At 40.1% G+C, this 27508-nt stretch overlaps 2 protein-coding genes across 12 annotated transcripts in view; one reads left to right on the top strand and one right to left on the bottom strand.

The window, feature by feature from the left end:
- Positions 1 to 4868: 4868 nt before the first annotated feature.
- Positions 4869 to 18039, bottom strand: LOC102293934 (TBC1 domain family member 22B). 3 transcript variants are annotated; one of them, XM_014341429.2, is made up of 8 exons: positions 17757 to 18028; positions 13676 to 13732; positions 11689 to 11881; positions 11412 to 11574; positions 8436 to 8603; positions 6038 to 6108; positions 5632 to 5760; positions 4869 to 5541 (listed from the first exon to the last, which is right to left on the bottom strand). In XM_014341429.2, the coding sequence occupies exons 1-8, from the start codon at positions 17810 to 17812 to the stop codon at positions 5341 to 5343; spliced, it is 1038 nt and encodes a 345-aa protein (XP_014196915.1). In that variant the 5' UTR covers positions 17813 to 18028; the 3' UTR covers positions 4869 to 5340. The 3 variants fall into 3 exon arrangements, with proteins under 3 accessions (XP_014196915.1, XP_005946601.1, XP_014196916.1); XM_005946539.3 differs by having other exon boundaries at positions 11412 to 11577; positions 17757 to 18025; XM_014341430.2 differs by lacking the exon at positions 13676 to 13732 and having other exon boundaries at positions 11412 to 11577; positions 17757 to 18039.
- A 202-nt stretch (positions 18040 to 18241) lies between these two features.
- The window catches only part of myt1b (myelin transcription factor 1b), a 172637-nt gene continuing 163370 nt past the window's right edge, over positions 18242 to 27508 (top strand). For 6 of the 9 annotated variants that reach the window (XM_014341423.2, XM_042213799.1, XM_042213802.1 and 3 more), the window contains exons 1-2: positions 20303 to 21096; positions 21342 to 21457. In XM_014341423.2, coding sequence (XP_014196909.1) covers positions 21346 to 21457 — 112 coding nt within the window. In that variant the 5' untranslated portion in view covers positions 20303 to 21096; positions 21342 to 21345. The other 3 variants (XM_042213803.1, XM_042213800.1, XM_042213798.1) reach the window with 2 other exon arrangements.

Here is a 27508-nt window from a genome sequence, read left to right on the forward strand (position 1 = left end):
TTGGAGATCTGACACCCACTATCTCGAAGCTAACGGGAGGTCGAGACCTACTACAGCCGGGAGGAACACCGCTTTCCCGGCACATTGTGCCTCGACCTCCCGGTTGGCTTCGAGCTGGCGGCCTCCGAAGAATGCGGCTAAAACCTTTGCGAGATCTCGCAAAATAAACTCGCAAAACAAACTCGCAAAACAAACTTAATTTTTTTTCCTCCCATGTCCCCTGCGGGGCTCCGTAAATAAATGATTACACTGACATGTTGATGTTTAGAAGGATGAAAGAAAAGGAAATCAAATTACAGTATTTAAACCTACTGCTCCCTTGCTCTAGTTCAGGGGTGTCGAAATCCAGGCCTCGAGGGCCGGTGTCCTGCAGGTTTTAGATATCACCGTGGGTCAACATACCTGAATGAAATGATTAGTTCATTACCAGGCTTCTGGAGAACTTCAAGACATGTTGAGGAGGTCATTTAGCCATTTAAATCAGCTGTGTTGGATCAAGGACACATCTAAAACCTGCAGGATACCGGCCCTCGAGGCCTGGAGTTCGACACCTCTGCTCTAGTTCATCATCTTAGTCACTAGTTTCAAGTCTTACCAATTGCAGCAGATTTATTTGGTAATAAATTATGCTACCATTAAGAGTAAAATACACATAAAAGCAGGATATGATGCAGGAAGTGGCTATCTTATGATTGATCAAAAACAAGTTAGACCAGCATCAAAATTGAAGAAGAACTACAAATGATGTGATTTAAACTTTTACAAAGTAAAGTTGATTAATTTTAACTCAGAAGACTCCGCCCTTGTCCGCCAGTCTGGCTTAAATGGGTCATATTAGTTTCTCTGCCGTGACTGGATGACATAGACAAATGTACCTGAAAGTCAACCATGGACAGGATTTCTTTGCGCCACTTAATGAGGAAAGCAGCACAGACGTACAAGTGGAAGTGGGAAAAACCCTCTGCTTCAGCCTGTGGAAAAAAGAATAATGGTAGCCAATTATACAAATCAGCTTCAATCAAGAAAAGATTTGTCTAATGACTTACAAATATTGTGTAACAGGCCAAATATTGCAACCACTGACATACACAAAGGTTAAATTATTGTGAGTGATTGAAAATGGCATTCTTTCTAATGTTCAGAAAGAGGCAACTCCTTTGACTGCCAAAAGAAGAGTCCTTGTACAGAATTCTGTGAGGGAAAAATGTTACTTTTCACTTTATCTTCGACCTCAATGAACACATTTCTGAGGGGTTTATTCAATTCAGTTTTATATGTATAGCCTCAAATCACCAAAACAGTCACACTCAATTCACTTAATATTGTAAGGTAAAGACCCTACAATAATACAGGGAAACCCCCAACAATCAGACAACCTCCTGTGTGAAGGAAAAACTCCCTGCTAAAGGGAAGAACCAGTCTCATGGAGGGGCATCCATCTGCTGTGACCGGTTGGGGATGAGGAGGAGGAAGGAGACTTACAAGCTCTATCGCTAGTTTCAAGTCTTGTTTAAGATGTCACAGGGTTAATTTATTAAATCATCATTTGGTGTAAAATATAAGAATGCTTTGATGTATGACTACTTTGGTGATTCATTTTGAGTGTGCAGTGTCTCTTGGATTCTTAGTCACATCCACCCCTTGGCTATCATGTCCAGTTTTCTAACATGATTTCCAAAAGAGAGTATGCTGTCTTTATTTGAACTATTCTCCACCAGTCATAAGTGCATTAACTACTTTGTAGGGTAACAGATTTCCATTGTTGTCATCAGTGTACTGTTTATCACCAATGGAACAATAAAGGTGCCTGGAACCACACAAGTCCTTGTAACTCTCTGCATCCTCAATTGATGTTCATGTGATCCATGCTGACTTGCTGCTCACTTCTGGAGGGGAGTGCAGTGTGCAAAATTAACCTCACCATCAAAACTTTTGATTAAAAGCCAAAACTGGTACATTAATAAAACTGGTAGTGGCTATAACAATTTAGTATGTGGCATCTAATCTGATAAAAAATGTGAATGTGTAAAATCACCTTTCAGGTATTTTCTTTTGTAACAGTCCTATACCCATTTTGTAATTATAAGATGTATAATGCCACACATGTTGGACTAATGAGCTTGAATAGTTTTACAGTCTATCAGGGCCCCATTATACCCACTGTCTCATGCCAGGCAAATTGGAATCTGTCATTTCTGTTGGTGATGCACTCAAGATTTTTGTAACCTAGCGTGCTAAATGAAGACAGGAGGATTGTGTCGATTGTTACTGTGATTATAATGACACAGATGCTCAGAGATTTATAGATTATACAGAGGAGATGATGCAACAGTTTGAAAATATGACTTTAAAAAAAAAAAAAAAACTTTTTCAAGGCATTTTTTTTGGTTCCGTTTTTGCCACTTTTTCTTCCCCCGGCCTTGTTTTGCGGGTTTTTTTTGGTTTTTGCCCTTTTTCTTTCGGGGGATTCTTGCGGGGGTTCCTTTTGTTTTACGGTTCGGCTTAAGGGGTTCCGGCCTTTTGTTGTTTTCCCCGTTGCCCGGCAAGTTGCCCGTTTTGTTAGTTTTATTGGGGCCTTCGGGGTTTTCGGTTGCCCTTCCCAGGTTTTCTTGAATTTTTTTCTTTTTGCCCCCCGGGGCTTAAATTAGGTTGCCTTCCGGTTGCGGCCCCCTTGCTTGAACCGGCGGCAATTTTTTTGGGCCGGTTTTGCTTGTTTTTCTTTGTTCTTAAAGGTTCGGTTATTGTTGGCCCCCTTGCTTTCCTTGTTGGTTTTCCCGGGGCGGGTTGTTGCGGGGGGTTGTTACTTCCTTCTTCGGAGGTTTTTTCTTCCCCGGGAAGGCAACTTGCGGTTCTTCCCTTTCTTCCTTTTTGAATTGTTTTTGATTTTCTTTTGGCACCGGCCCCGGTTCCCCCCCCTTTTTAAACTTGGTTTTCTTGTTTTTGGTTTTTGGAACCGGTTTTCCTTAGGCTTAGGTTTTTCCCGTTCCCTTTTTTCTTGTTGCTTGGTTCTTTTAAGGTTTTCCTTTTTTTTTGATTTCCGGGTTGGGCAAGGTTTTGTTTTTCTTGAAAGGAATTCCTTTTCATTAAGTTTGTTTCTTGTTTTTAATTTGGCCTTGTTTGGGTTTTTTTCTTGCCTTTTTTTCCTTCCGGCGGTTTGTTCTTGCCCCGGAACTTTTCGGTTTCATTTTTTTTTTGGTTTTCCGGGGTTGTTGTTGTTCGTTCAAGTTTTTCCTTTTCTTCGGTTGGAAAACCAATTACCCTTGCTTGGGCTTGTTGCTTCTTTTCAGTTTTTTTTTGTTTTGGGTTGGGTTTTGTTGAGGAATTTTAAATTTTTTTTCTTTCATTTTTTACCTTACTTGGAAAAGGACCAACCCAATTTTTTTTTCCCCGGTTTCACGTTTTACTTTCTTGCCAACTTTTGCCGGGAGGCCACCAAAAAAGGTTTTGCCCGGTTGTTTGTTTCTTTGACGTTACCGGTTGGTTGGTTGCGGGTTGGCCCGGTTAAGGGGATTTGGTTCAAAATTTTGGGGAACCAGGGGGATTTCTTGTTATTTTTCGGTTCCGGGTTGGAGTTTTTTTTTTTTTTTGTTTCTTTTCCCCTTTTTCGTTTTTTTTTTTTTGGCCCCTTTTAGGGTTTTTTAAAAATTGGCTTGATTGTTTTGAGTTTTTTTTTCCGGCTTTTTGAACTTTTTTTTTCCTTTACTTGGGTTGCCCCACCTTGCTTGTTTTTTTTATTCTTTTTCCTTGGTTGTTTTGGGCATTTTTTTTGAACTTACTTTTTTTAGTTATTAGGCTTTTCTTCCGGCCCTTTACTTCTTGTTAATTTCCTTTTCCCTTGTTGTTCAAAGTTCCCCCAGGAAGGCTTTTTTTTTTTTACCCTTATTTTCCCATTTTTTTTTGCCGGCTTTTCATTTTCCATTTTGACCGTTTTCCCAACCTTAAGGAAAGGCAAATTTTTTTTTTTTGCCGGTTTTTTTCTTGGGTTTTGGGCGGTTTTAGGGCCAAAAACTTGAGGGGTTCGTTGGGGGTTTTTGAGGCCTTTGGGGAAGTTTTCGGCCTTTCTTTTGGCAGGGTTTCCCAAGGGGGTTTTTTTTTGGCTTGGCTTTTGTTTTGGTTGAGGGTTTTGGTTTTCGTTGGGTTTTACCTTTTTTTTGGGTTGGGGTTCGTTACGGTTTGGTTGTTGGCGGGGCTTTGGTTTTTTTTTGGGTTTTCAGTTTTGGGGTTTTTTAAAGGGACCCGGACCTTTTTTAATTCTTTAGGGTTTGCCGGGGGTTTTCCTTTTTCCCTTTATTGCAATTCCTTTTTTTTCTTGATTTTTCGGAATTATTTTTTTTCTTTTTTATTTTTTTGTTTTTTTTGCAAGGCCCTTAAAATTCCTTTCTTTTGGGGACCGGGTTGGGTTCGTTGCTTTTCTTTTTTACCGGTTACTTTCTTTTGGGTTTTCTTATTTTGTTGAGGTTTTTTCTTCATTGCCGGGCAATTCCCCCCCCTTTTCCACCCTTTTTTCCTTTCCGTTTTTTTCATTGTTTTTACCATTGGTTCCGGCCCCGGACCAAGGTTGGATTTTTACTTTTTTGGGCAATTTAGGTTGTTTTGTTTTTTTTCGGCCCCCCCAATTAAGGCCATTGAAAACTTTCTTTTTCCCAATTTGTTTTTTCGTTAAGTTAAATTTTGCTTTTTCAAAGGTTGGTTTCCTTTCTTGGTTTTTTTTTCTTCCGGAAACCTTTTTTTTCCTTGCGGATTTTGCTTTTGGAAAAAGGTTTGCCCGTTTGTTTTTTTCCTTGTTGTTTTGCCTTATTGGATTAAAAAATTAAATTAAATTTTTTTTTGTTTTCCTTGTTCCTTTTGCGGCCGGCCGGGGGCCCTTGCTTTTTTTTTCATAAGAGCAAGACTTTAAACATTTTTAATAACATATTCATAAGGAATTCAAAGTGGAATGTGCAACATATTGTTATTGTGACCAGAGACCATAATGCCAATAAAATTCAATATCTGCCATGACAATGAAAGGCGAGTTAACCACTGGCGAGAGTAGGTGGGTTTCTGACAAACTAATGTCAACTTTGAGAGGACACAAATGAAATCAGTGGGAGGATAAAATTGAAAGAAAACAAAAAATCCAAAACTTCCAATGATGCCAGCAACAAAGCAAAGCCTCACATTACATGTCTTATAAAAGCAGTAACTCATACTAGGGGCTTAGCTATTAATATAATCTCAACATAGGACAATCTGTTGTGATGTACCACTTAAACATTTTGTAATAGTGGAAACGCTGAACTGAACCAAGAATTAGCTAGAGCCACTATCTCCAAAACAAAAACAAGTCCCTGGTTCACTCTAAACTGGAGAAACGAACCAACCAAACATTAAAATAATGTCGGTATTCCGACTCTCATCATGAACATAGAAAACGAGACACGTGTACTTTGGAGAAACAACTGAGATATTGGAGCTGCTTTTCAGTAATCTTACCTCTTGTACTGCAGGCTGCTGAAACAAGGGAATCAGAGGATTTGTTCTTGGAATGTCAATGTGGATCTGACAGGAACAAATGTTGACATGTTAGGTCATGGATCTTTTACATACATAAACTACATCTCTTTTTTTGTATTTCAGCTGCAGCATCACCTGTCTGTATGTGTCTTTATAGTGCTCGTCTGTTCTGGAGTGGTAATACTGCTCTATGAACCTGAAATATTCCTCTCGCTTCCTTTTCAACACCAGTTCTCTGCGTTCCTTGTTGGCTGGCAGGTAGCCCTGAACGAGCCATTAGAAAGGTTAAGATACAGAAAAAAACAACCCTTTTTTGATTAGCCGAACAATTTCAGAGGAACAGAACAGGCTAACCATTAAATAAGACGAGAGAACACTTGAGATATGTTCGGCTGTAAAGATAAAGCTTTTAGCATTATCTGAAAATTTTTACGAATCAAATAAAAAGAATAAAAAAAATTGAGCTATTGAGACAGAATGCTTTGGATTATTAAATGCTGAGAAAAATGTGCTTTTGCAAAACTGAAGGTCACAGCCTTACAGAAAGAAGTCTCCATGTGATTGGCCGGACTTCTCTTGGTATGCCTGACCAGCTGTGCTTGCGGAGTTCTTCTGTAACAGCACAGAGCAAGATAGAAACAAGCACTGTCAATGCTACATAGAAACCAGAGCAGAGATCAGCACAACCTACACAACTAGTGACGAGTCACCCATGCAATAGAAAAATAAAGCTGTAAAATCAGTTTAATAGAAAAAATGTGATGTTCAGCTTTACAAAAGAGAGTTCTTTTGGTGAAAAAATCTCATCAAGTCCTTCATTACTTGTGTTAACAGGTTTATTAAAATGAAGGCTGTGTGGGTTCTTTCAGACAAACCCGTACCACATATTCTGGATCCATTTCTTTCTGGTGACAAGCTCATAAAGTTTTGCAGTCTATTCTTTAGCTTGACATTCCAGTACGATAAGTGAAATCATTATCATGTTGAGCACTGATGACAGAAAAGACATTAAAAGAAAATACACGTCTACAGAAAAATCTAACTTCTAAAGCACAAACACAACCAAAGTCTTTTAGAAGAAAGTCTCAGCACACGAGAGGCATTGTGAAGTGCAGTTCTTTCAAAGTGCGATCTAACTCACAGATATTTCATTTCAGAAATCTTTGAGGACCAGTCTTACAATGTTCCTAGCTACAGCCTAAAGATTTTTAGCAGTGCAACAGTTACAGCACACCAGCAGTTCCTCTTAAAAGCTGGTGAGATACTGTGCCAATTTTATTAAATATGTATGACATGTTAACTCACACTACACATTTGAGTTAAAATCAGGCTTACTGTGCAGCCAGAGTTTCCATTTTATTTGAACAGGGGTGAATCAACTGGAGCTCACACTGTGTGTAAATACCCAGATCCTGGTTGTTTTCATCTAGTGATAGTTAACAAAATTACAAGCTGAACAATGTCCTCTCTATGTCCTCAGTGTTTACAAAATCAACATCCAGCAATTACTTTTTAAAAGCTGAATTTGAATTGCTTATCATTTAAGTTGTTACATAGATGTCTTCATGGGCAATGTTTATTTGAATTACATTTAAGAGATCACTGACCTTTCCTTTGAGCTGCATTGAGGATTATAGTTAATTTGTAAATTTTGGATCTTGTATGGGTAATGAAAGAAATTTCTCTGCTCTACCAAAAACATATAGAAATATATAAAGGCTTACATTAGACTCTTGTAAGTAGAGTCTACGGAGCTTGGAAAGAAAAGCGTCTGGACTTCTTTAAGTAGCTTGAAGACATTTCACCTCTCATTTGAGAAGCTTCTTCAGTTCTAAGGTCAAACGGTGGACAGTCCCAGATTTTAAGCCCTATGGGAGTGTCCCCGAGAGGGTCATGGACCCCCTATCATAATTACATGAGCTAAGGTGTGAAAATGGGTGTAAAATCCGGAACTCTCCACCAATTGCGCTGAAGAACTGAAGAACTGAAGAAGCTTCTCGGATGAGAAGGAACCTTAAAGAAGTCCAGACACCCTTCTTTCCAAGGTACTTAGACTCCGATGACCTGGATGACTGAGAACCTTCACAGACCTCTCAATTAGACCACAAAAATGTCAAATTAATCAAATCAAATGATCCTAATTTATTGATTTTCAGCAAGTGTGAGCACCTCTATAAAAGCAGAAGTTTTGACAGTTTGCTTGTTCCAATCACACAGAAAAGACATCGGCACTGATCTTAGAGGTGCAATTGCTGCTGCTTATCAGTCTGGGAAGGGTTATAAGGCCATTTCCAAACTATCGAAGTCCATCATTCTACAGCAAGAATGATCACTCGCAAGTGGAAAACATTCAAGACAACTGCCAATCTCAGCAAATTCACCCCAAGGTTGAAAATGAAACTTCCCTGACCAGTTAATTTACAACATAATGGATAAATGGGCCATTGCAACACGCTGATCATTTCCCTTTTCAAAGTCCAGACCTCAACCTTGTTGTAAAGAAGAGTGGGCCAAAATTGCTCAGTCAGCAATATGAGAAGTGTCAGATATAGCTGATTGATTACTGATTGATTGCTGCTAAAAGTACTTCTACAAGCTACTAAATCATGGGCTGTACTTCGTTTTTCCACACACTGTGTCTACTTTTTGGCTCAGTTTTTGTAAAAAAAAAAATGACACAGTGTAATACATCACATTTTTGGTCATATTGTTGTATTGAAATAATCTTCGAATCTGTTTTATACATAAAAAAACAGAATTTCTATTCAGGATGCCTGCATATTATACTTGCATGTGAATAATCTGTTTCCTTACTGATGTATGGTACTGTAAATTATTAGGTAGCTATCTTCTGATTCAACAAAAGGCACGGCCTTCCTGCAACGATCAGTCCTTTAGCACATCCCAATATAAGGGAAAAGCTGCTTCTGTTGCTGTACCTAGGTCAGTGTTGGGACTAGCCAGTAGCTGCCTGAATTTGTCAAGCCGGCTTTTCTCCCGCACTGTCATCGGTGGTGCCCCTGATGCATTCTGGTCCGAGATGCGAGCCACCAGTGGGATAATGGGACGAACTGGGAGAGACTGCTGCTTCTGCAGTGTGGAGCGAACTGCATAAGGAGCACACGGATTAAAAACAAGAGGCAACTTTACAATGGAGAATGAAAACAAGCAAGAGCCACGATATTAAAGGAACAATAAAAAGGTTCAAATATTTTTCATATGCAATTAATCTTAAATTAAACAAGTAAAGCTAAAGAGATGCATATTACTTTACAACAATCTCCTTAAGCTATGCAATTATTTTCTTACTTTGTTGCCATATTTATTTCTGTGGTCAGGTATTTATTCCTTGGTGGGAGTTGTTGACCTACTATTGATCCTGCGCCTCACCAAAAAAGGCACAGGTCATTACCAGCAGAGGTTTCGGGTGAAACCATTGGGAGACCTTGCCTCACCCTATCATGTGACCTCACCTGATGTGAGTGGGGGCTAAGGTGCCTGGGAAGGGATCTCAAAACTGGATTGTAGGTGGAAGACAGTCAGTGTTGTGACTTTGTAAACACATAAAGGCAGTTTAATAGGATTAAATTAGCTGAAGTGTTGACTACTGGCTAAGGCTACATCCACACTAATGGGTTTTCGTTTGAAAACACATCGTTTTCTCTCCGGTTTGTCCTCCCGTCCACACTGAGACAGCGCTTTCCCCAAGGAAAAACGCAGCGTTTTGAAAACGCCCTTGAAAACGCATACATTTCAAAATGGAGCTGCCCCATCGCAGTGTGGACTCTCGAAAACGCAGACTTTCTAAAACGATGACGCATTTTAGTCATGTGATGCAGTCATGTGACCAATTTAACAAAGATAGGGGAGTGCATTATACAGCAGTTGTTTTGATTGCTCTCAATTTTGACAGCCCTAAAAAAGATTAATATCAGTTTGTACATGCTCCAGATAGCTTTTCTTCAAATTCTTTAATTCTCACTCACTTTTGCACATGTGCAGGACTGGAATGTAAGCGTTTTTGGCCTTTCAATGTGGACGCACAACTCTGTGAAAACGACTGAAAACACTAGTGTGGACGCAGAGCGTTTTCAGACCAAAACGCCGTTTTCAAATCTATCCGGGCTAGTGTGGACGTAGTCTAAGAAAGGCTAGTGGGAGACCAGTCAACAATGTGAATATTCAGAAACTAGATGACTTATGAATAAAGATTCAGCTGACTATTCATCATATGAAAAGCCACTAGATTTGAAACAGTGATCCTACTCATAAAGCTGAGGGTAAAGCTAATTGAGGATTAATGAAACCTGTTTACCATGTATAATTTTTCATTATTCACACAGTCCTACAATTACATCTGGCTTTGATCTTTCATCCTGTCACATATAAGACATTTGCAGATGGGAGTTCTTTTCATTCATGTGCAGAACTTCAAAAAGAAAAAGAAACTTTTCTTATTAATTTCTAGTGTCGAACTTGATGACAGTTATTTCATAACTTAAGCTATGAAAGGGGATTTCTTATGCTTATTTTCCAATCCATATTTTTAGTCTTTATTCTATTAGTTCAGACTCACAGTTCAAAATAATCCTTGTTTATCAAAAACGGGTCCTTGGTGCAGCCCATCAGTTCTTTCAGCTATTTCAGTTCTCTTCCCCCTACCCTTTGAGACAACAGTCTTCTGACTGAGTGCCAATCCAAACTTGTTTGAAAAGCGGTTGGGTGGGACTTCTGTGCTGACAATCAGAGCTGTTTGTCCAAGGTGAACATGTAAGATAATCTCAGTGATATTAAACAGAGACAATAGCAGAAAAAATAGTCTGAAACTGAGTGTTTGGAGCAGTCTACAGCCTGAGTGACTCACAGGGATTCCTGCTGTACGCTGTTTGGTGAAACTGACAAATCTACTGAATTAAAGGCCTCCATTAAACTTTGGTTTTCTTAAAGGTGGATAATGAAAGGATATTCTTTTGGCAGACTGACTCCCAAAATATTTTGGACTCTGTCTGAAGAAGTCTGAAGAAGAGGGACTGACATTTTATGCTGCATAGGTCCATCTTATCTCAGTATTGTAAGAATAAAATGTTCCCCCAAGCATTTTTGATAAATAAGGTACTTAGGTTGGGTACATATAACCTGGCATTCTGTAAAAAGTGTTGTGAAGTTTTGCATAAATTTTCCCTGTACTCGATCTTGTTAATTATTGAATTCACACATGACAAACTGTTTAAAATCAACCCTAATATCGAGGGGTTGCAAGAGATTTTACAACTTAAATCCAGGCACACTAACGGTAATTAAACACTGTACTTCCCTCATAGGCTCTTAAAAGAAAGCACTTAGAGATATTAATGGTAAAGACGCTGAACAGGAATTTGCAACTGTTAATTAATGCTTATTATAAATTATATAATTTCATCACAACAACATAACTGGATTGAAATCTGGGGGGCTGGTACATCACAAGAAGAGCTAGTCACAGAAAGAAACACTGGTTAGGATAAGATTATCAATGAAGTAGAAACTGATTTCACTTATTCTGTGTGAATGTGCCTTATGAGACACAGAGGTGATCAGATAATTGTTAAATAACATGTGCTTTCTCTGTAATACTAATCCTGTATACATCTTTATTTTAGTATTTCTAGTTCTATTTTTTGAACATAAAGAAAACCTAAAGACATTAATTGTACAGCAGTAAGATAAATAAGTGGTATACAGTCCTCTGTCGTCTGCATTACTCAATTGTGATGATATCATGGAACATCAGACACATCCTAAAGGCCTTGCTATAATCCCACCAGCCCTAACTGCAGTCTTAAATCCCACCTGTGAAAATCTGTAATTAGCTTCACTATGAATCACCTGATAATCTGCTCTGTAGATCTTAAAGCTGCAGCATATTAGCCACATACCTGAAGATGTGTTAAGGTGTGCATCGCTGCTAGACTTGACAACCTTGCCATTGGCTTGCTCGTACTCCGTGTCCTCCTCCTGCACATCCTGAAGGTTTGGACCTTCTGTCGTGGGTGGTGCCAATCTGTGTGAAACTGCACTTTCTGTGTCACCTGCTTGATGCTGCTGAGATGAAAATAATATCAAATCAAAAGACACACTAGAATGTCTCTTTTCTTTTCACACTAGTTCATTTTCTTTACTGCTGACTGACAAAAAATCAAATCTTGTAGCTACTTGGTTCTGTATGGATGACGTAGTGTGCAGGCCTGGTGGTATAGATACAGCTGGGTTGAAGGTGCCAAGAAATTCTTCATCCTCCTCATCATCAATATCCCAAGCATCGTTGGTGCTGCGGGCAAACTCATGAAAGCTGGAGGCTTTTTTGGTCTTGATATTGTTGAACTTGGGCTTTGTGTCTTTGGGATACCTGCAGGGAGACAGATTGAAATATCAAACAAGCAGAAAAGAGAAAGAAACCAACCAAAAAACAACTTTAGGAGATGATGTCTTGATGCATGTTCAATCATTAAGGAAATCCCTTAAAAGTCAATTCTGTTCATCTAGACGTAGAGTTTTCAGTGGGAGAAATGTTTTGTCACTCATCCAAGTGACTTCTTCAGTCTGAGACTGAAAACATTTGGGGGGTTTAGGAGATGATGAAAAAAATCCAGTGCAAACATTTGGCCACACTTGCACAGGACTGGTGCATGCAGTCCACACATACAGTGCTGTGGAAAAGGTATCCGGCCCCTCTCCGATTTCTTAGTTTGGTTCATTTCTCATACTTACGTCTTGTGTTCTGATCACTCCCAATGAAAAGTTTCACTATCTCCAAACTGTAGACCATCATAGGAGGTCTCACTAACATCTTGTAAATCTTCCCATTTGCTCTAACTTGCAACCTTCTGGCACAAATCACCCGACACTCTCTTCTTGACTGCTTTTGTGCCCCATCCCTAGATATTTAAACTACACTACCTTCACAACCTACTTGTTGCAACAATTCTGTTTCTCATTCACTTGCTGCTACTAACTTTCATTGTTTTACCTTTCTAGTGCATACCTCCATCTCTCCAGCCTTTCTTCCATCGGATCCCTACTCTCACTACAGATCAACGTCATCTCCAAACATCACAGTCCATGGAAACTCTTTCCTGACTTCATCTATCAGTCTGTCCATCACTATTGCAAACAAAAAGTGTCTCAAAGCTGATTCCTGCTGTATTCGCAACCCCACCTTGAACCCATCTATCACTCCTACCACACACCTCCCCACTGTCTTGCTATACTTACACATGTCCCCCACCACCGTCACTTATTTCTCTGCCACCCCTGACTTCCTCATGTAGTTCTATAGTTCCTCTCATTCCACAAAGACACTAGTGAAACTAGTGAATCAGTCACTAGCTGTCCTCAATCTGTCTTCCTCTTTTGCACTGTCCTCATTCTTCAGCTCTTCAAAGAACTCCTTCCTTCTTCTCAAGACATTCTCTTCATTTGTAAGTACATTTCCATTCTATCCTTAATAAACCCAACCTGCTGCACATCCTTTCCAGCTCAATCTCTCTGCCCAGCCAATAAACACAAGTCGACTTTTCTGGCCTTAGTGTCCAACCTCACACAGAAATCAGTATTTCTTTGCTACTTGTCACTTCACTGTATGCCTAGCCTACCAGCATACTTGTCCATTTTCTTCATCTCCCTCACTATTCCACCTTTTCTTTGCCAACATTTGAATACTTTTCCGTACTTCCTCATTGCACCACCAAGTCTCCTTGTCCACTTTTCTCTGTCCAGTGAACAGAGAAAAGCCCTAAACAGCCGTTTAGTACACTAAGCAGCTTCTCTCGGTATTACAATAGTACTTTCTCAGTCATCAGGTAACTTTTATTTAAGTCTGGTATTTACTCTTTCACAAAGGACCAGGTAGGTTTAGAAAAAATTTCCCCTTTAATAAATGAAATAAATAAAAACACAAACTGTCTTTTGTATTTATTTATTTGACATTATCTTTGTCTAATATTAAAAATCTGAGGAGCTGAAACATGTGTGACAAATATGCAAAACTATAAGAAATTAGGAAGGGGGCAAATATTTTTTCATAGCACTGTATTCAAGCATTTGCGGCAAGAAACAGCTACGAAATACATGTTACACTGAGATTAAAAGTTAAAATGGATTAACTGGGATGACGCGACACCATGCAGCCTACTGCACTTACGTGCGTCGCAATCGGGGGTCAAGAGGTGGATGCTGAGCTCCATAAACCGGTTGCACACTGTGGAAGATAACATGTAAAATGCCGTCATCTCTTCACCAAAAAACACACGCAGCTCTCGAGTGTCTGACTGAGCGAACAATCAAAGATGAACTTCTTAGAAGATGTTAATTAATAACTGTTCACAGGAATGTTGGCAGACATATGTCCTGGCCTCTGATGTGTTGCTCTTCTGAACTCACCTTTCTTAGTTTGAGTAAGTTGCTCAGTTTCTTTAAAATTAGTTAATTAATTACACAGCAAAGAGGGAGAAGTCACAGAGGAGAAGCAACATCTGGAAACAGATTGTATGACTATCAAAAATGTGTATATGGGAAAGGATATGCTTTATATGCTTTATAAGTGTTTAAAGAAAAAGGTGGGCCAACATAAAGCCTATGAACTGAACCCTGCACTGGAGAATTGTTACACCCCAAACATATAGGCAGGCTGTAGCCCGGCTAGAAGATCTGTACTGGCAGCAAACACAGTTGTAATTTCCTGTTGAGTGCATAATGAAATCCATTTGATGTTTGGGACATCCCTAAAAATGAATTTCAAATCTGGGAACTATCTGAGCATTTCTTTAATGATTCTGCAATGCTAAAATCCCAGTTGGTAAATCACAGACCCAACAAATACTGTTCTACATGCTGCCTTCCCTTCCACATGACTCAGTCAATCCCTTATATGAAATATCCCTATTTCACAAAATGAGCTTGTTTTAAGCATGCACTGAACAGAAGAAGTGGACAGCTTGCAGAGCGCCTGTGTTCTTTACCACCCTGTGGTGTGCAGTATGTTCAGCGGATTTGAGAATCTTAATACTCAGCTTCTTTCCAAATCTCTGGTGAACTAAAGCAAAGATAGTCTGGAGTGGTAGGATAGGATCTACAATTGCCAAAAATGCCTATTACCAAAATTTTATTTGCATTCTATTAAAGTCTTTACTCAGCGGAAAAACACTGATAGCTGCCCATTTTGCGTTTCCTTTTTTTTGGCCCCTTCAACTTCATTAGTTACATGTTGCTAGTACCAGGCTGAACCTACTCAACCTGTCCTTAAAGGTGCTCTGTTGCATGTGTAGGCGACATGGATATAGCAAAATTGTTGTGGTCAAAAAGTCTGAGAATATTTGAGTTTGGTGACACTGTGAATTATCCTGCTGGAATCAGCCATCAGAAGATGTGCACACAGTGGCCATAAATGTATGAACTTGGTCAGCAAGAATGGTTGAGTAGTATGTGGTGTTCAAATAATGCTCAGTCAGTATGAAGGACCCAAAGTTCGCGCAGAAAATTTCCTCCACACTGTTATACCACCACCACCAACAGTCTGAACTGTTGATACAAGGCAGAAGGTTTGATATTATCAAATTCTGACCCTACCATCCAAATGCTGCAGAAAAAAATGGACACTCATCAGACAAGACAACAGTTTTCAATTCTTCTATTGTCCAATTTTGGTGAGCCCATGCAAATTGTAACCTCAGTTTCCCGTTCTTATCTGGCAGTATTGGCACTGCATGAAGTCTTGTGGTGCATTAGCTCATCAACTTCGAGATGTCAGCTTTTGGTCAAAGTCACAGTGACAAAGACTAAGGTCTCTGTTAAAGAGGGCTCTCTATGATATGGGCCATTTAGAGATTCAGACATGAAAATATTATGATAATACTTAAAAAAAAATCTATTTTCTGTAGTTTTTCATAATATTATCCATTTGTCATGATAACCCAATTATTCTAAGTAACGGAGTGGGTTTTGTGAGAATATCACAGGGCTGCAAATAATATGAAGTTTATCAAACTGCAGCTTTTCAAGCCTAAGGCTGAGAACTGAGCCTGCTGATTATCTGGCAGTGCCAGAGTGTCTTGTTTACCAGCCTCACACTTGTTTTATCAGGAGCAGCTCAAGGACAGGCAGCAAGACTAGCTGTTAGCCTTCCTGTTCAAACATATGTTTGTGTTTCTAACGATCCACCCACCCCAGATCAGTGTGTGTGACAAAGACAGCACCGCCCTCTCCTTGGAGATCCCGTCTTCTCAGATTTCTAAAACAGGCTGACCGCCCACCTCCACCCACTTCTTTTCTCTGCTCCACCCTCTTGCAGTTAGATGGTACCAGGAAAGGACATTTAATCAGATTAGCAGTCTTGATAGTCATAAAAAAACACAGAGGTCAATAAAGATACAAACGCATAAACATGAAGAAGCGTCTTGTCTTATCAGTGAGGCGTGAGGGATTTTTAGCTTCCACCTGCGCACAGGAAAAACTAAAATAAAACAAAACAAAGCAGGGAGTATACCCTTTATTAGCCATGCCCATGATGTCTATTGCGTAAGCTCTGCATGCTGGGACTAGCCTAGCTCAAGTATGTGTCTCCCATTATACTCAGCTTAGAGACTAATAAACAAACTCCAAATGAAGTTTGCAGCAGAGCAAAAAAAAAAGTTCTGTTATTTTTCTGTTGTCTTGCAGTACTTTATAGACAAAATAATGCATACATGGGTAACAAATTAAAGATAAAAAAGTGCCTCAATAAAGAGTTCGGTCCCGACCTGCCATCAGAACAGTTTCAATGTGTCTTGGCATAGGCTGCATCCAAAAAAAACAAACACTAGTGTTTGTTAAGTATGCCAAAATATGGTATTTTCAATGATTCCAAGAATTATTAAAATGTACCCAATATTACAGCAGATGCATTCTATATTCAGGTGAATATTTAAGTATGCACACTCAGAACATTATACCGGCATAAATATCTCACAATGAAATACAAATACAGACACAGTATAATGTCAATAACTCTCCAGTTTAGGTGCTTAAATAGTAAAGTTTTCACCCTGACAGGCATTATATATAATTTCATCAGATATTCACTCTTATCAAATGAAGTTAGACTTGTGTGATTGGGCCTTACCTACATATCAGCGGGTGACTGCCTGGCAACCACCAGTTACTAGGGAAAAATTACTATTCTCCAGTTGCTAGCCAAAACTGCTCCCAAAAGGTATACATCACTGCATCAAATACCTCCTTGTGATCACTAGGAGACTGCTCCATGGATGACACCAACTGGTCTGCAAACACTTGGTAACTATTCACTACACAGTTATAAAATTGTTAAGAATGAACAGCTTACAAACCCATTCGCTCCCCCCCCCCCCCTCTATTAGCATGTTATTAACTGTTTTCACTACAGGATGAAATCAGCATTCCCAAAGTGCAATGTTTCCCTCCTATAGTTTCTGTTTGCAATGACCATCACCAAAATGCCCCCAACAGGTGGATAGAAGGGCTCTGCATTTTTTCTTGTGTGCTTAGTCAGTGTCTGAAAGATGTACTTTTTTTTATTTATTCTTTTTTGGGGGGCAGTGCAGTTTGTAGAAACTTTTTAAATATCTTTTTACAAGACACTTTGAACACAAAGGCTTTCTACTGTGCACTTTATTAAAATTATGCTTCTCCCCACTCTTGTAACATAATATTTACTATATACACATTTCATTTGTAAACAGTAATGTCTTTACTGTGTCCTCCCCAAGTAATGCTGCCATAAAACGAGGATGCGTTTCATTTAACTCCTCCAAGAAAACCCACTGAGATGACAAAATAAGATATTAGTGCTGTGTTAGTGGTTCAGACAGTGCATTCTTCCTCCCTGATGTTTTTGATCGTTTTACTGTACTGTCACCAGCACCTCTCAGCATAGACTGAGAAAGCATATGGCGGTTGACAGACAGCTGCCACCTCCAGTGTGATCGTTAGAAACCGCAGAGAAGAAAGAGATGGGGGTCTGCCTCTGAGCTGGGAGCTGTTATAACAACACACACTCGAATAAGACACTGGAAGCGGCTCATGCGTGAAATCCAGCGAACGAGTCGATTTGTGCGCTTGTGTTTCCACACAGATCTGTTAGTTACGAGTATTATCAATAGAAAAGAGTATTATTAATGTGTGTCTTTGTTAAGGACAATATTTCAACAGTGCCTGTTTGAAACTCACTAAGAAATGTAGTGCTACTTTATGAAGAAAAGAGGACCTACCTTCCAGGAACCTTTGCGTTTCTCCTCCAAAAATTGATCCTGTTGTCGGTGGCCATACTCAGATAACCCCCGTCAGACCGACACCGAAACCGGCTGCTCTCGTGAAGAAACCATGCGGCAACCGCTTCCGCGTTTCACTGGCGACAGCTCGGCCCCGCTCGGCTCTCTCTGCTCGGCCTCCTCATGAGTTTAAACGGTCGAGTGATAGTAATATTCGCTTTCCAGTGTGATGATGTACACTACAGCACACTGTAAGCCGCCATCTTGGGGCGCACCGACAGGAGCGCGTGATTGGTGCCAGACTCTAACAGGTGCAGCAAAAACAGCCAATCGGACGAGCTCGCGGTAGAGCGACGGTCAGTGATACTCGTGGACAAACAGGCACAATGAGGTGATTCGTTGACACTGAATGCTGGCAGGGGAAGGTTTGGTGTAGACCTCAAACACCATTCTAATGCAAAGTCTTTCTTAGGACTCCAGCCTCTGTTGACGGCTGCATTGTGATGTGTTTGGTTTGACCACTCAAGTCAGCAGATGGGTATACACACTGTGGCAGAGAGCCAGAGATGAATAGTAAAATAATGATTAAATGCAGTGTGGTTGTATAAACACATAGTAAGTGATAAAAGGTGGGTGAAGAAGAAACACCCAGTGTATCATGTGAAGCCCCCAAGGGCTAAAGTAACCTGAGCCAATACTAAGTATATGCTTTATCAATAAAGAACGTTTTAAGCCTAATCTTGAAGGCAGAGAGAGTGTCTGTATCCCAAATCCAAACTAGAAGCTGGTTCCTGAAGGCTCTGTCTCTCGGTCTACTTTTAAATATCCTTGGAAGTAAGCCTGCAGTCTGAAAGTCAAGCGCTGTATTGGAGTGATACCGTGCTATGAAGTCTTTAAGATAAGATGGGGCCTGATTATTCAAGGCCTTGAATGTGAGGAGCAGAATTTTAAATGCGATTCTGGACTCTTTCTAGTCCCAGTCAATACTCTTTGCTGTAGCATGTTGGACCAACTCAAGGCTTTTCAGGGAGTTTTTAGGCCAAGTATAACTGTCACAACCTAAAACCAAAATCTTGTTGTTGTTTAGAATCATTTTTTCTATAGCCAGAGATTTCACACAAGTTTATCACACAAGTCTAACAGAAACAAGCACTGGTGCCTTTGATATTTTATCTGCTTTTGATCATTCAGTGGAGGAAGGTTCATAAAGTGTGTTTTGGGTAAACCATCCATCCATCCATCCATCCATCCATCCATCCATCCATCTTCTTCCGCTTATCTGGGGCTTGGTCGTGGGCGCAGCAGCCTAAGCAGAGAAGCAGAGAAGACCTCCCTCTCCCCAGCCACCTCATCCAGCTTGTCCAGGGAAACAGCAAGGCGTTCCCAGGCCAGCCAAGAGATATAATCTCTCCGACGTCTCCTGGGTCAGCCCTGGGGCCTCCCTCTGGTGGCCACCCAGGAGGTGCCCAGAAGGTATCCTTGTGAGATGCCCGAACCACCTCAACTGCTCCTTTCATTCTACTCTGAGCCCCTCCCGGATGGCTTACAAGGCTCATGTGCCCATGTGGAATAGGTGGCTGACCAAAACAAGCCATAACATATGAAAGATCTATCCTTACTATCCATCAGAGCGTGAGTGCGTCTGTTATAAAGCACTTGGGCATAGAAGTCTTGTATGAATGTGCGTGGAACAAATCCCTCATTTGAGCACTCAAAGGAAGTTCTTTGAGTGACCAAAAGAATAACCAAAGTGCTATATAAGCACAAGTCCAGTTAGACCTTTTGTCTTGTGCATGAATGTGATCCTCTTAGAATTTAAAAGATCAGCAATTTTGTGTCAGTGGCTAACCTCTTGATGAGATGACTTTGTGACATAAAGTTAAAGAATGTGGAAATGGAAACAAAACCACTACTACCCTTTGCTAAAGAGACGTACATCAGGCTGATCAGAGGCAAGCAGTTTACTGTAGCTACTGCAAGCTCTTCAAGCCACAAACTGTCATGCAAATCAAAATGCTTCCTCTGAATGTTGACCCTTAATTTATGCCAAGTAATACTTCTCTTTTCCCCCCAGTTGATGCATTTACAGTCTCTGTCCACATGAGGGCAGACATCTTCCGCTCCAGTTAAAGAGCTTTTCTCAAAATGAAACCAGTTCAACTACTACCTATTTACTGTAAATGTTAGAAAAGGGAATTATCCTTTTATGCTGCTTATTCTGTGGTGTTGTCAACACCAGATAGCCGACCACACAGTGGGGACATAGCCATGCTTTTCCTGAAAAAAAAAAAGAAAAGCAAATTGACTCAGTTCGTCTTATTTTGTCTTATATAGCACATCTTGGCCTCTTTTGGCTGCATTCAAATACAGGCAAATGGAGGTTTTGGGACACGAATTGGTTTCGTTTTACATGTTGGCCTTGTATTTGAATTGCAGGTGCTCTCCTGTGTCTGTTTGTTTAGGGAAATCACTGCAGCACTCACCCACCTGTTCACTCCTCTTTAAGCGTTCAACAGACTTCAACTGACAAAATCCAGGTGAGAGTTAATATTTGCTGGGAACAAGTGTGTGCTGTGGATTTCATGTCATTGAGTGGAGAAAACTCCATTGAAACATTTTCTGGAGATAACTCTTTGTAGAGATGGTTTGGAACTTTCTCTCGAGGCAGTCTTGTGACTTTTGGCTACTGGATTTTGCTTGGTGTGGCCATCTCACTGAAGAAAACAGTGGTATGAAAGGAGCAGGCTGAGAGGGGATGCACTTGTAGTCACAAGGCAGGACAATAGGGAGCTGTGTGAGGGACTGCTGGAGTTGCCTGGGGCACAGTGACTCTCTGCTGTTACTTTGATCGTCCTGCTGTCAGGAAACCATGGCTATTTATTGAATTACATCTAGATGAAGGCATGTTTTGACTTGTCTGCTGTAAATACATATTTTAGTTCTAAATAGTTCATCTTTAATGGCATGCATTTCCTTGAATGGTACATTTCAAAATAAATGTATGACACATGCTCAGTGGAGTTTAAGCCCTCAACCATATTTTGGCTTGTGTGTCCCCCCCCTCCCCTTTTTTGTTCTCCCTCTAACCCCTGAAAGGACAGCATTGTGACTTCTTCTCTTCCTGAATGCTTAAGTGGCAACAAAACCACTCCGACAGCATTCTTAAGAAAAGAGGAACTTTTTTTCTTTCTTTTGTCCTGTCACCATGGCGCAGTGTTCAGCAAACAGTTATTTTTAAAGTTTTCTGAACTGTTTGAGCAAGAAGATATTGATCAATATAAGAGGTCAAGAAGTCCTGAAATCAGTTTTGAACTTTTGAGTTGGAGCTTATTCAATGGAGGTAAGTTTTTTTTTTTTTTTTTTTTTTTTGCTTTCCTGTTACTTATGTCAACATTGCTCAAAATAGTTCTATGGTAATCATCTACTATTTTATACTTTTTGCTGTAAAAAGCACTAGCCAGATGTGAATAAAAGAAAGGGAAAACCTCCCCAACTTTTTAGCATGCTTTGGCTTCAAAGCTCACAGTGAAATCTACTGTGAAAATGTGCATACAGAAGCATTAGATGTTTGCGTTTCCTCTTCAGGCACATGGTGATGTCTACTGGAATTCTTCATCTCAAGGTCAAGAGGTCACCAACAGCTGTGCTTACACACTCTGACTGTGACTGGGCCATGAAGGATTGCGAAATCGTTGAGAAAGGTAAGATGGTAAATGGTAAATAAATGGAAAGGTAAGATAGCTCACTCACGATGAGGAAGTCTGTATGAGTGCTGTGTATGGTGAGCTTAGTCTGCAAAAACTATAACAAGTCCCTCACTAAAAATGCTGATACATCCCATGATCCATAAATAATAAATAGGGCCAAGGATTGTTCCAATTAAAAAGTGTGCATTGAATTAATAATTGGACCTATAAGTATGCTAGGAGTAAAAGCTTATGACGTGCAAATAAAGACATAACGAGATGAGCCTCTTTTATGTCTGTCTTGATTTTGAACTAAAAGTCCAAAGTGCAAAAAGGATTTTTGCATGCTTATATATTTCACAATGCCTGCTTTAGTGGACACTACTCTTTTATTTTCAAGGCTGAGTACTTTTGAAAATTTCAGCTTTCAACTTTAAACACATTTCCATGAGGTCCTTTGGTTAAAAAGAACACCAAACATCCGGCTTGTTTTCAGCGCTCAGTTCTAAAGTCTGCATCTTTGATGACATTTTTTTTCCCACTTTTTGCTCTTAGGGACAACCATTTGGGAACTTTCCAGTTTCTTTCAGCTCTTTGTTATCTGAAGCTTTAACCCTTTAGATAACAAAAGTCAGATTGTACTTTTCAGATTGATCAACTGATATATCAAAAGGTGATTTTAGTTTTACTACTTCAAAACAAAACGCTGCCTGGCCCACCCTAACTGTAACTTCCAGTCATACCAGAGCATCCTTTCCACTGGCTACTTAATCAGTGATTGGCCCAAAGAAAACCTGCCATCACCAGTCTTCATTTTATAGCCACAATCAGGTTTTAGATGAACATTTAATCCCAGCCAGATGATGACTTTTTTGGGAAAATCTACACTCACTATCATATTATTCATCACAAAAAATGCACAACAATAATCATTTAGCCAATGTTAATTTGCATGAAAATGACTATGGTGAGCACGTACTTCAAGAAGAGTGAGGACAAAAAACTGCCAAGAAATTGTTTGGCGAATTCTCTGGAAAGACAAAAGTAGAAAAGGAGACGTGGTGGTGGAATGAGGACTTACAGGAAAGTATTCAAAAGAAGAGGTTAGTAAAGAGAGCTGGCAAAGGCAAAAGGCTTATAGTGAGGTCAGACACTTGTTTGGCTGAGCAGAGAGACTGTGGTGGAACACAAGCACACCTGTACAGCAGGTTGGTCTTATTAAAAACAGAATAGAAATATACTAACAAGTGAAGAGAGTGTGTTGAAAAGATTGAGGCTGATGAATGCAGAAATTTTTTAATTTTGGATGATGGGACTGAAATGTGTGTATTCCTATCCCGAACAAATACAATCAACCTTCAGTTAATACTGATATTCCCTGGTAAATATTCCACATGAATGAATGGCTACATTTCCAGGTATGATCAAATACAACCCATCACCCTATGAGACCTTGGAGAGGCTCTAGTTTTTCTGTTACCCTCACTTGTAAGCAGCTAAAAAAACAGATGGAAGGGTAGATTCAGAAGTCTGTTGAAACTTTATTTATTTGGATATTTTTTTCATTTCTGTGTGACATATTTGCTAACACTGCTACAATTACAAATGTATGTCCATACTGTAACTGCTGCACTGTGTAGGTTCAGGTGTTGCAGCGACCTTCTGGGTGTCTAGCAGCTGACCCTAGATCAGACTGAGGTTAGTGACATTTTACACCTCAGTGCCTGCCTATCGTGCATTAATCCTCTGATAGCACCTCTAACCTTGTGTGTAAATCTGTGAAGGGGAAGACTGACCCACACTTTCCTACAGTACCCATGAAGTCAATATACTGGAGGACAAAAGTTTTTTGTCCTTTGCATTAACTAATTCAAGAAATACTTGATAATACTTAGGCATAGATTTAACTGTGTAAAGACAGCAAAGAAAAAGAACAAGACTTCTTATACGCTTTATCCATACAGCTGATTTGCATACATTTTGTACAGCTGTGCTAAATTGAAAGAGTAAAAGGAGACTATGGGATATGTGTTGTGGTGTGCACTTATCATAAAACAACCCTTGGATAAAGTGTGACAGTCTTTATGGCTGCTGTGCTTTTAGCAAATACCCGTCTTTACCTCTGGTTGTTATCACCCTGCTTATTATGGATGCACAAACAACGTACACACACACACACACACACACACACACACACACACACACACACACACACACACACACACTGCCCCCTGTGCTCAGTCCAATTGACACACTCAGTTTAGTTTTGTGAGAAACTGTGTGTTTGCATGTGCATCTGTCCGTGTGTGTGTGCATGTGTGCAGTAGACTGAGTTATGAGCATGAAAGAAGCAAATGGTATTTGACCATGTGCATTGTGTTTTATGAGATGAGCAGGCTTTAATGACTTTGTCACCAGTAAATGGACACTGATTTGTAGCACAGCTGTCGCTCCACACTCTGATCAACTCTGGAACCTTCTAGAGACACACTTATGCAGAATTAGTAAATATGCACCACATCCCCAGCATTAAAGACCTGTGTTTAAACCATATATGCTCACAGAATTGTTCACCCAGAGTGGGATTCTGGCACAGACTCATTAATGGGTGTTAATGGTACAGAGAGTAACTGCAATCTAAAGTGTAATTGAACAAAAATTACAGCTGTACAGATGCAGGCAACAGTCATGCATTAGATTTCATATTCAATCAATGCTACTATTCCTCAGAGATACCGCTGATCTATAACCTGCTATCAGTAACATGGCTTTGATCCCATTTTTGTAGATACTGTGCAGATGGAGTTATGTTATTTATTAACACAGAGCAGATGTAGCAAGAGGCTCTTTTTGGAGCAGTGAGATTCTGTTCAACCCCCCCACCCCATAAAACAACCTCTATGTTTCCCACCACCCTGCTTACATGTCCTCCAAGGGTGTTTGTTCTGTAGTTCCACTTGCACTGCTTGTGTTGGGGAAGGGTTTAAAAATGGAAAACCAATTTGGAGATGGGCGATCAACATCACAACATGAATCACTGTAAGCCTGGTCATTTCATCCTTGCCTAGTTCAATAATCGTGGCGCAGGTTTAGTTTCAAAAGGTAGAGCTGACAGTTTTGCCTTTTATCTAAACATTTAAAATAACATATATGTGTTTGCAAATTGTTATGTTAAAGTTGAAACAACTTTTTTGCATATAATCTTATAATTTAAGAAAACAGATACATCGAAAAATGTAATGTTGATATGTATTATTAAAAAGAAAATACAATAGTGTTTTCCAAATAAGAATTGGCAAATCATTTTTTAAAGGCTGTTTTCTCAAATCAGTTTCTTCCATAGACTGTATATAAATGATGGATGTTAACACTGTGAGGTCACTCCGGTTTGTAATGTCTTGTCTATGACTTTACTTGAGTTAGAAATACTCTAGATGATTTTTTTCTTACATAAATGGAAGCCTGTACTTTGCCCTATAACTTCAGTTCCTCTTGTCAAGTAGATTAACATTCCTCCCCAGGAATTTGATGTCCTCAAGTCATCACTGTAGCATTTTAATGTCATCAAAATGACAAAGCTTTATAAAGTGGGTTTCACACAGAAAGTGATTAGTAGTAATACAGGAACCTAAGACCGCAGATTGTCAATGTTGTTCAGGGACTTGAAGCTGAGATTGGCCAAATACTCTTTAATAAAGATGTCACTCTCAGGAAATAATAACTTTGATGGCTGCTTCTTCAAATCCATGAGAGATGCTAGCTGGATTAAATCAGCCCGAATGTTTGCGTTTTTTTAGTCACAGACTAGGGAAAGTCGGAAATGCTCAGTGTAAGATGCTTAATTAATTTTGGACTCCGTTTTGTCCCCAGTATACCTTTTTTGCTTTCTTCTGACCATTGCTCATGCTAGGGCCTTTTCTCTAGGACCTAGGTCAAATTGACTGCTTTTCTTATCAGATATTTATCTACTCTGGTCTCACAGCATGACTATTATGTAATTTCTTCTTCATCTTCTTCTGTTTTACTGGCAGTTGGCAATCAATTTAATTAGAGCAGGTAGTTGTACTGCCCTCCGTAGAAGAGAATGTAATTGTTCTGCCTGTTACTAATCAGCTGGAAGCAGATGATCTTCCACACCTATGTGAGGCGAATCAGTGGTTGGGAAACACTGAATTAGACTACGTATATGATTTTTTTTCTTCATGATTTAAACCAACACCTCTCTAAAAGTCAAAGACGGTAAAATAAGGGACAGTTGTGATATCATGTCCACCTCAAATGCTTTTCTTATTGTTAGCGCACACATTTCAAGCAGCTCCTCACACAAGAATTGCACAGAATGGTCAAATGCTGCTGTGCAGGTCCATCTTCTTTATACTTAATAAACCTGCCCCTGAGTAAGTTTGACTTTTGAGAACTGACAGATCTGGGATCTCATCAAGATTTCACTGAGAATGTCCTGAACGTATGGAGAACAGGCCCTAGGACTTTTTTCAAACAGTGGCCTTGCTCCAGGTAAGGTCACTGTTTTGAATACAGTTAATTTCAAATAACACTTCACAATTTGTTTGAGTGACTCTTTATTTTTCTTGACATTCAATTGCATTGTTTGACGTAAATATTTGTTTGTGTTTTGTTTTGGACTAAATTCTTGGTATGGTTTTGCCATACACACACTGTTAGCTTCAGCCTTCACCAGCAGATGTCACTGTTGCAGAGTGTTTACAGAGTCCCACAGGTTTGGTGTTTTTAAATGATTTGCTTTACGGTTGTCAGCACTGTCTTCTTCACTTCACTGCATCACCTTACAGACATTCAAACGGTTGCATTGATCTATCAATCTGTCCTGTTTACTCTGCAGACTCAAAGCTCACTGTCAGCGTAACAGGTGTGCCCTTTTGATTTCAGGGAAATGTCAGATGATGATGTGTATGAGGAGTGCGTTTGTGTGAGGCCTGTGCGTTATCAAGTTTGAAATGATTTCTCGTGTTCTGCTCTCTTACCATCATGCACTCTGTGTCTTTTACTCTCTCGTCTGTTTCTCTGTGTTCATTTAGCAGTGAGCCGCAGCAGCAGCAATTCCACTCATGTATGCTGCACCTTGTTGACTTTAGCCTCATTAAGAGACCAAATGAATATGACGAGTTGTGACATTAGGCTACAGCTGGAACAAATGCGCCAGCCGCTCATTCTCTGGCCTGGCCAATTTTTTTCTTCACTTTGTTTCTCCCTCCCTCCCTCGCACACACACAACCACACACACACACACATACATGTGCTCGTTTAGTTTTCGGGAAAGGGCTCGGTGGGGTTGATGGGTTTGCAACAATATTGGAAATGTAGATGGGCCTGTGTTTTGAATTGGATTGCATGCTTTGATGCAGAGACAGATTGTAAACTGTGATTTTATTAAATCCTTCATTAGGATTCATCAGTGAGATTGGATCAGAAAAAGGTCACTGTGCAGATGCCCCCACCGCCCCCCCAAACCTCTCTCTTTCCTCTTTTCTCCATCCCCCTTTAAACATACACTCCTCCTCCATCCTTACCCCCCTCCACCCTTTCTTTCTCTGTCTGTCTCTGCTTCCACTCAGCAAAGCATAAGGGGGACTTGCTCCATCATCTCCCTCTCATGCACTCTGGCTCACTCTCTCTTCTCTCGCTAGCCCTTGCCCAAAACAAATTTGTGATGAAAATGGGGAAAAATTATCATCATGGGCCTGCTAGAAAAACACAAGGTGAAAGTGACATTATCCCCCCCAACCCAGCCCACCCTGGACCCCCCCCCCCCTCCTCACCGCCATCTAGGCTGGCGCCAGTGGGACGCCTGTGCCACAAATCATTTGTATACTCTCATTTCTGCGAGCGGGCCGCAATGTTGCTTACTGCTTAGCGAGCAGATGACTTTCAGAAAGAAGAGTGAATTGGGAGGGAAGGATGAAGAGACGGGGCAATGAGGAAAGAAGAAGAGAGGGAGGGAGGTGTGTGTGTGTGTGTGTGTGTGTGTGTGTGTGTGTGTGTGTGTGTGTGTGTGTGTGTGTGTGTGTGTGTGCATGTGTGTAGGGG

Source organism: Haplochromis burtoni, unplaced genomic scaffold (genome assembly GCF_018398535.1).
Source record: "Haplochromis burtoni strain Fernald_Lab_line unplaced genomic scaffold, NCSU_Asbu1 Contig_482, whole genome shotgun sequence".
NCBI classification, from domain to species: Eukaryota; Metazoa; Chordata; class Actinopteri; order Cichliformes; family Cichlidae; genus Haplochromis; species Haplochromis burtoni.

What these genes read in the sequence shown, in the direction of transcription:
- LOC102293934 (XM_005946539.3), bottom strand. Translation starts at nt 17,812, where the DNA reads ATGGCCACCGACAACAGGATCAATTTTTGGAGGAGAAACGCAAAGGTT. An exon ending in GACCCCCGATTGCGACGCAC is followed by an intron (nt 11,882 to 13,675) that starts GTAAGTGCAGTA and finishes GTCTCCCTGCAG; the next exon opens with GTATCCCAAAGACACAAAGC. An exon ending in ACACCTTAACACATCTTCAG is followed by an intron (nt 8,604 to 11,411) that starts GTATGTGGCTAA and finishes CTCCTTATGCAG; the next exon opens with TTCGCTCCACACTGCAGAAG.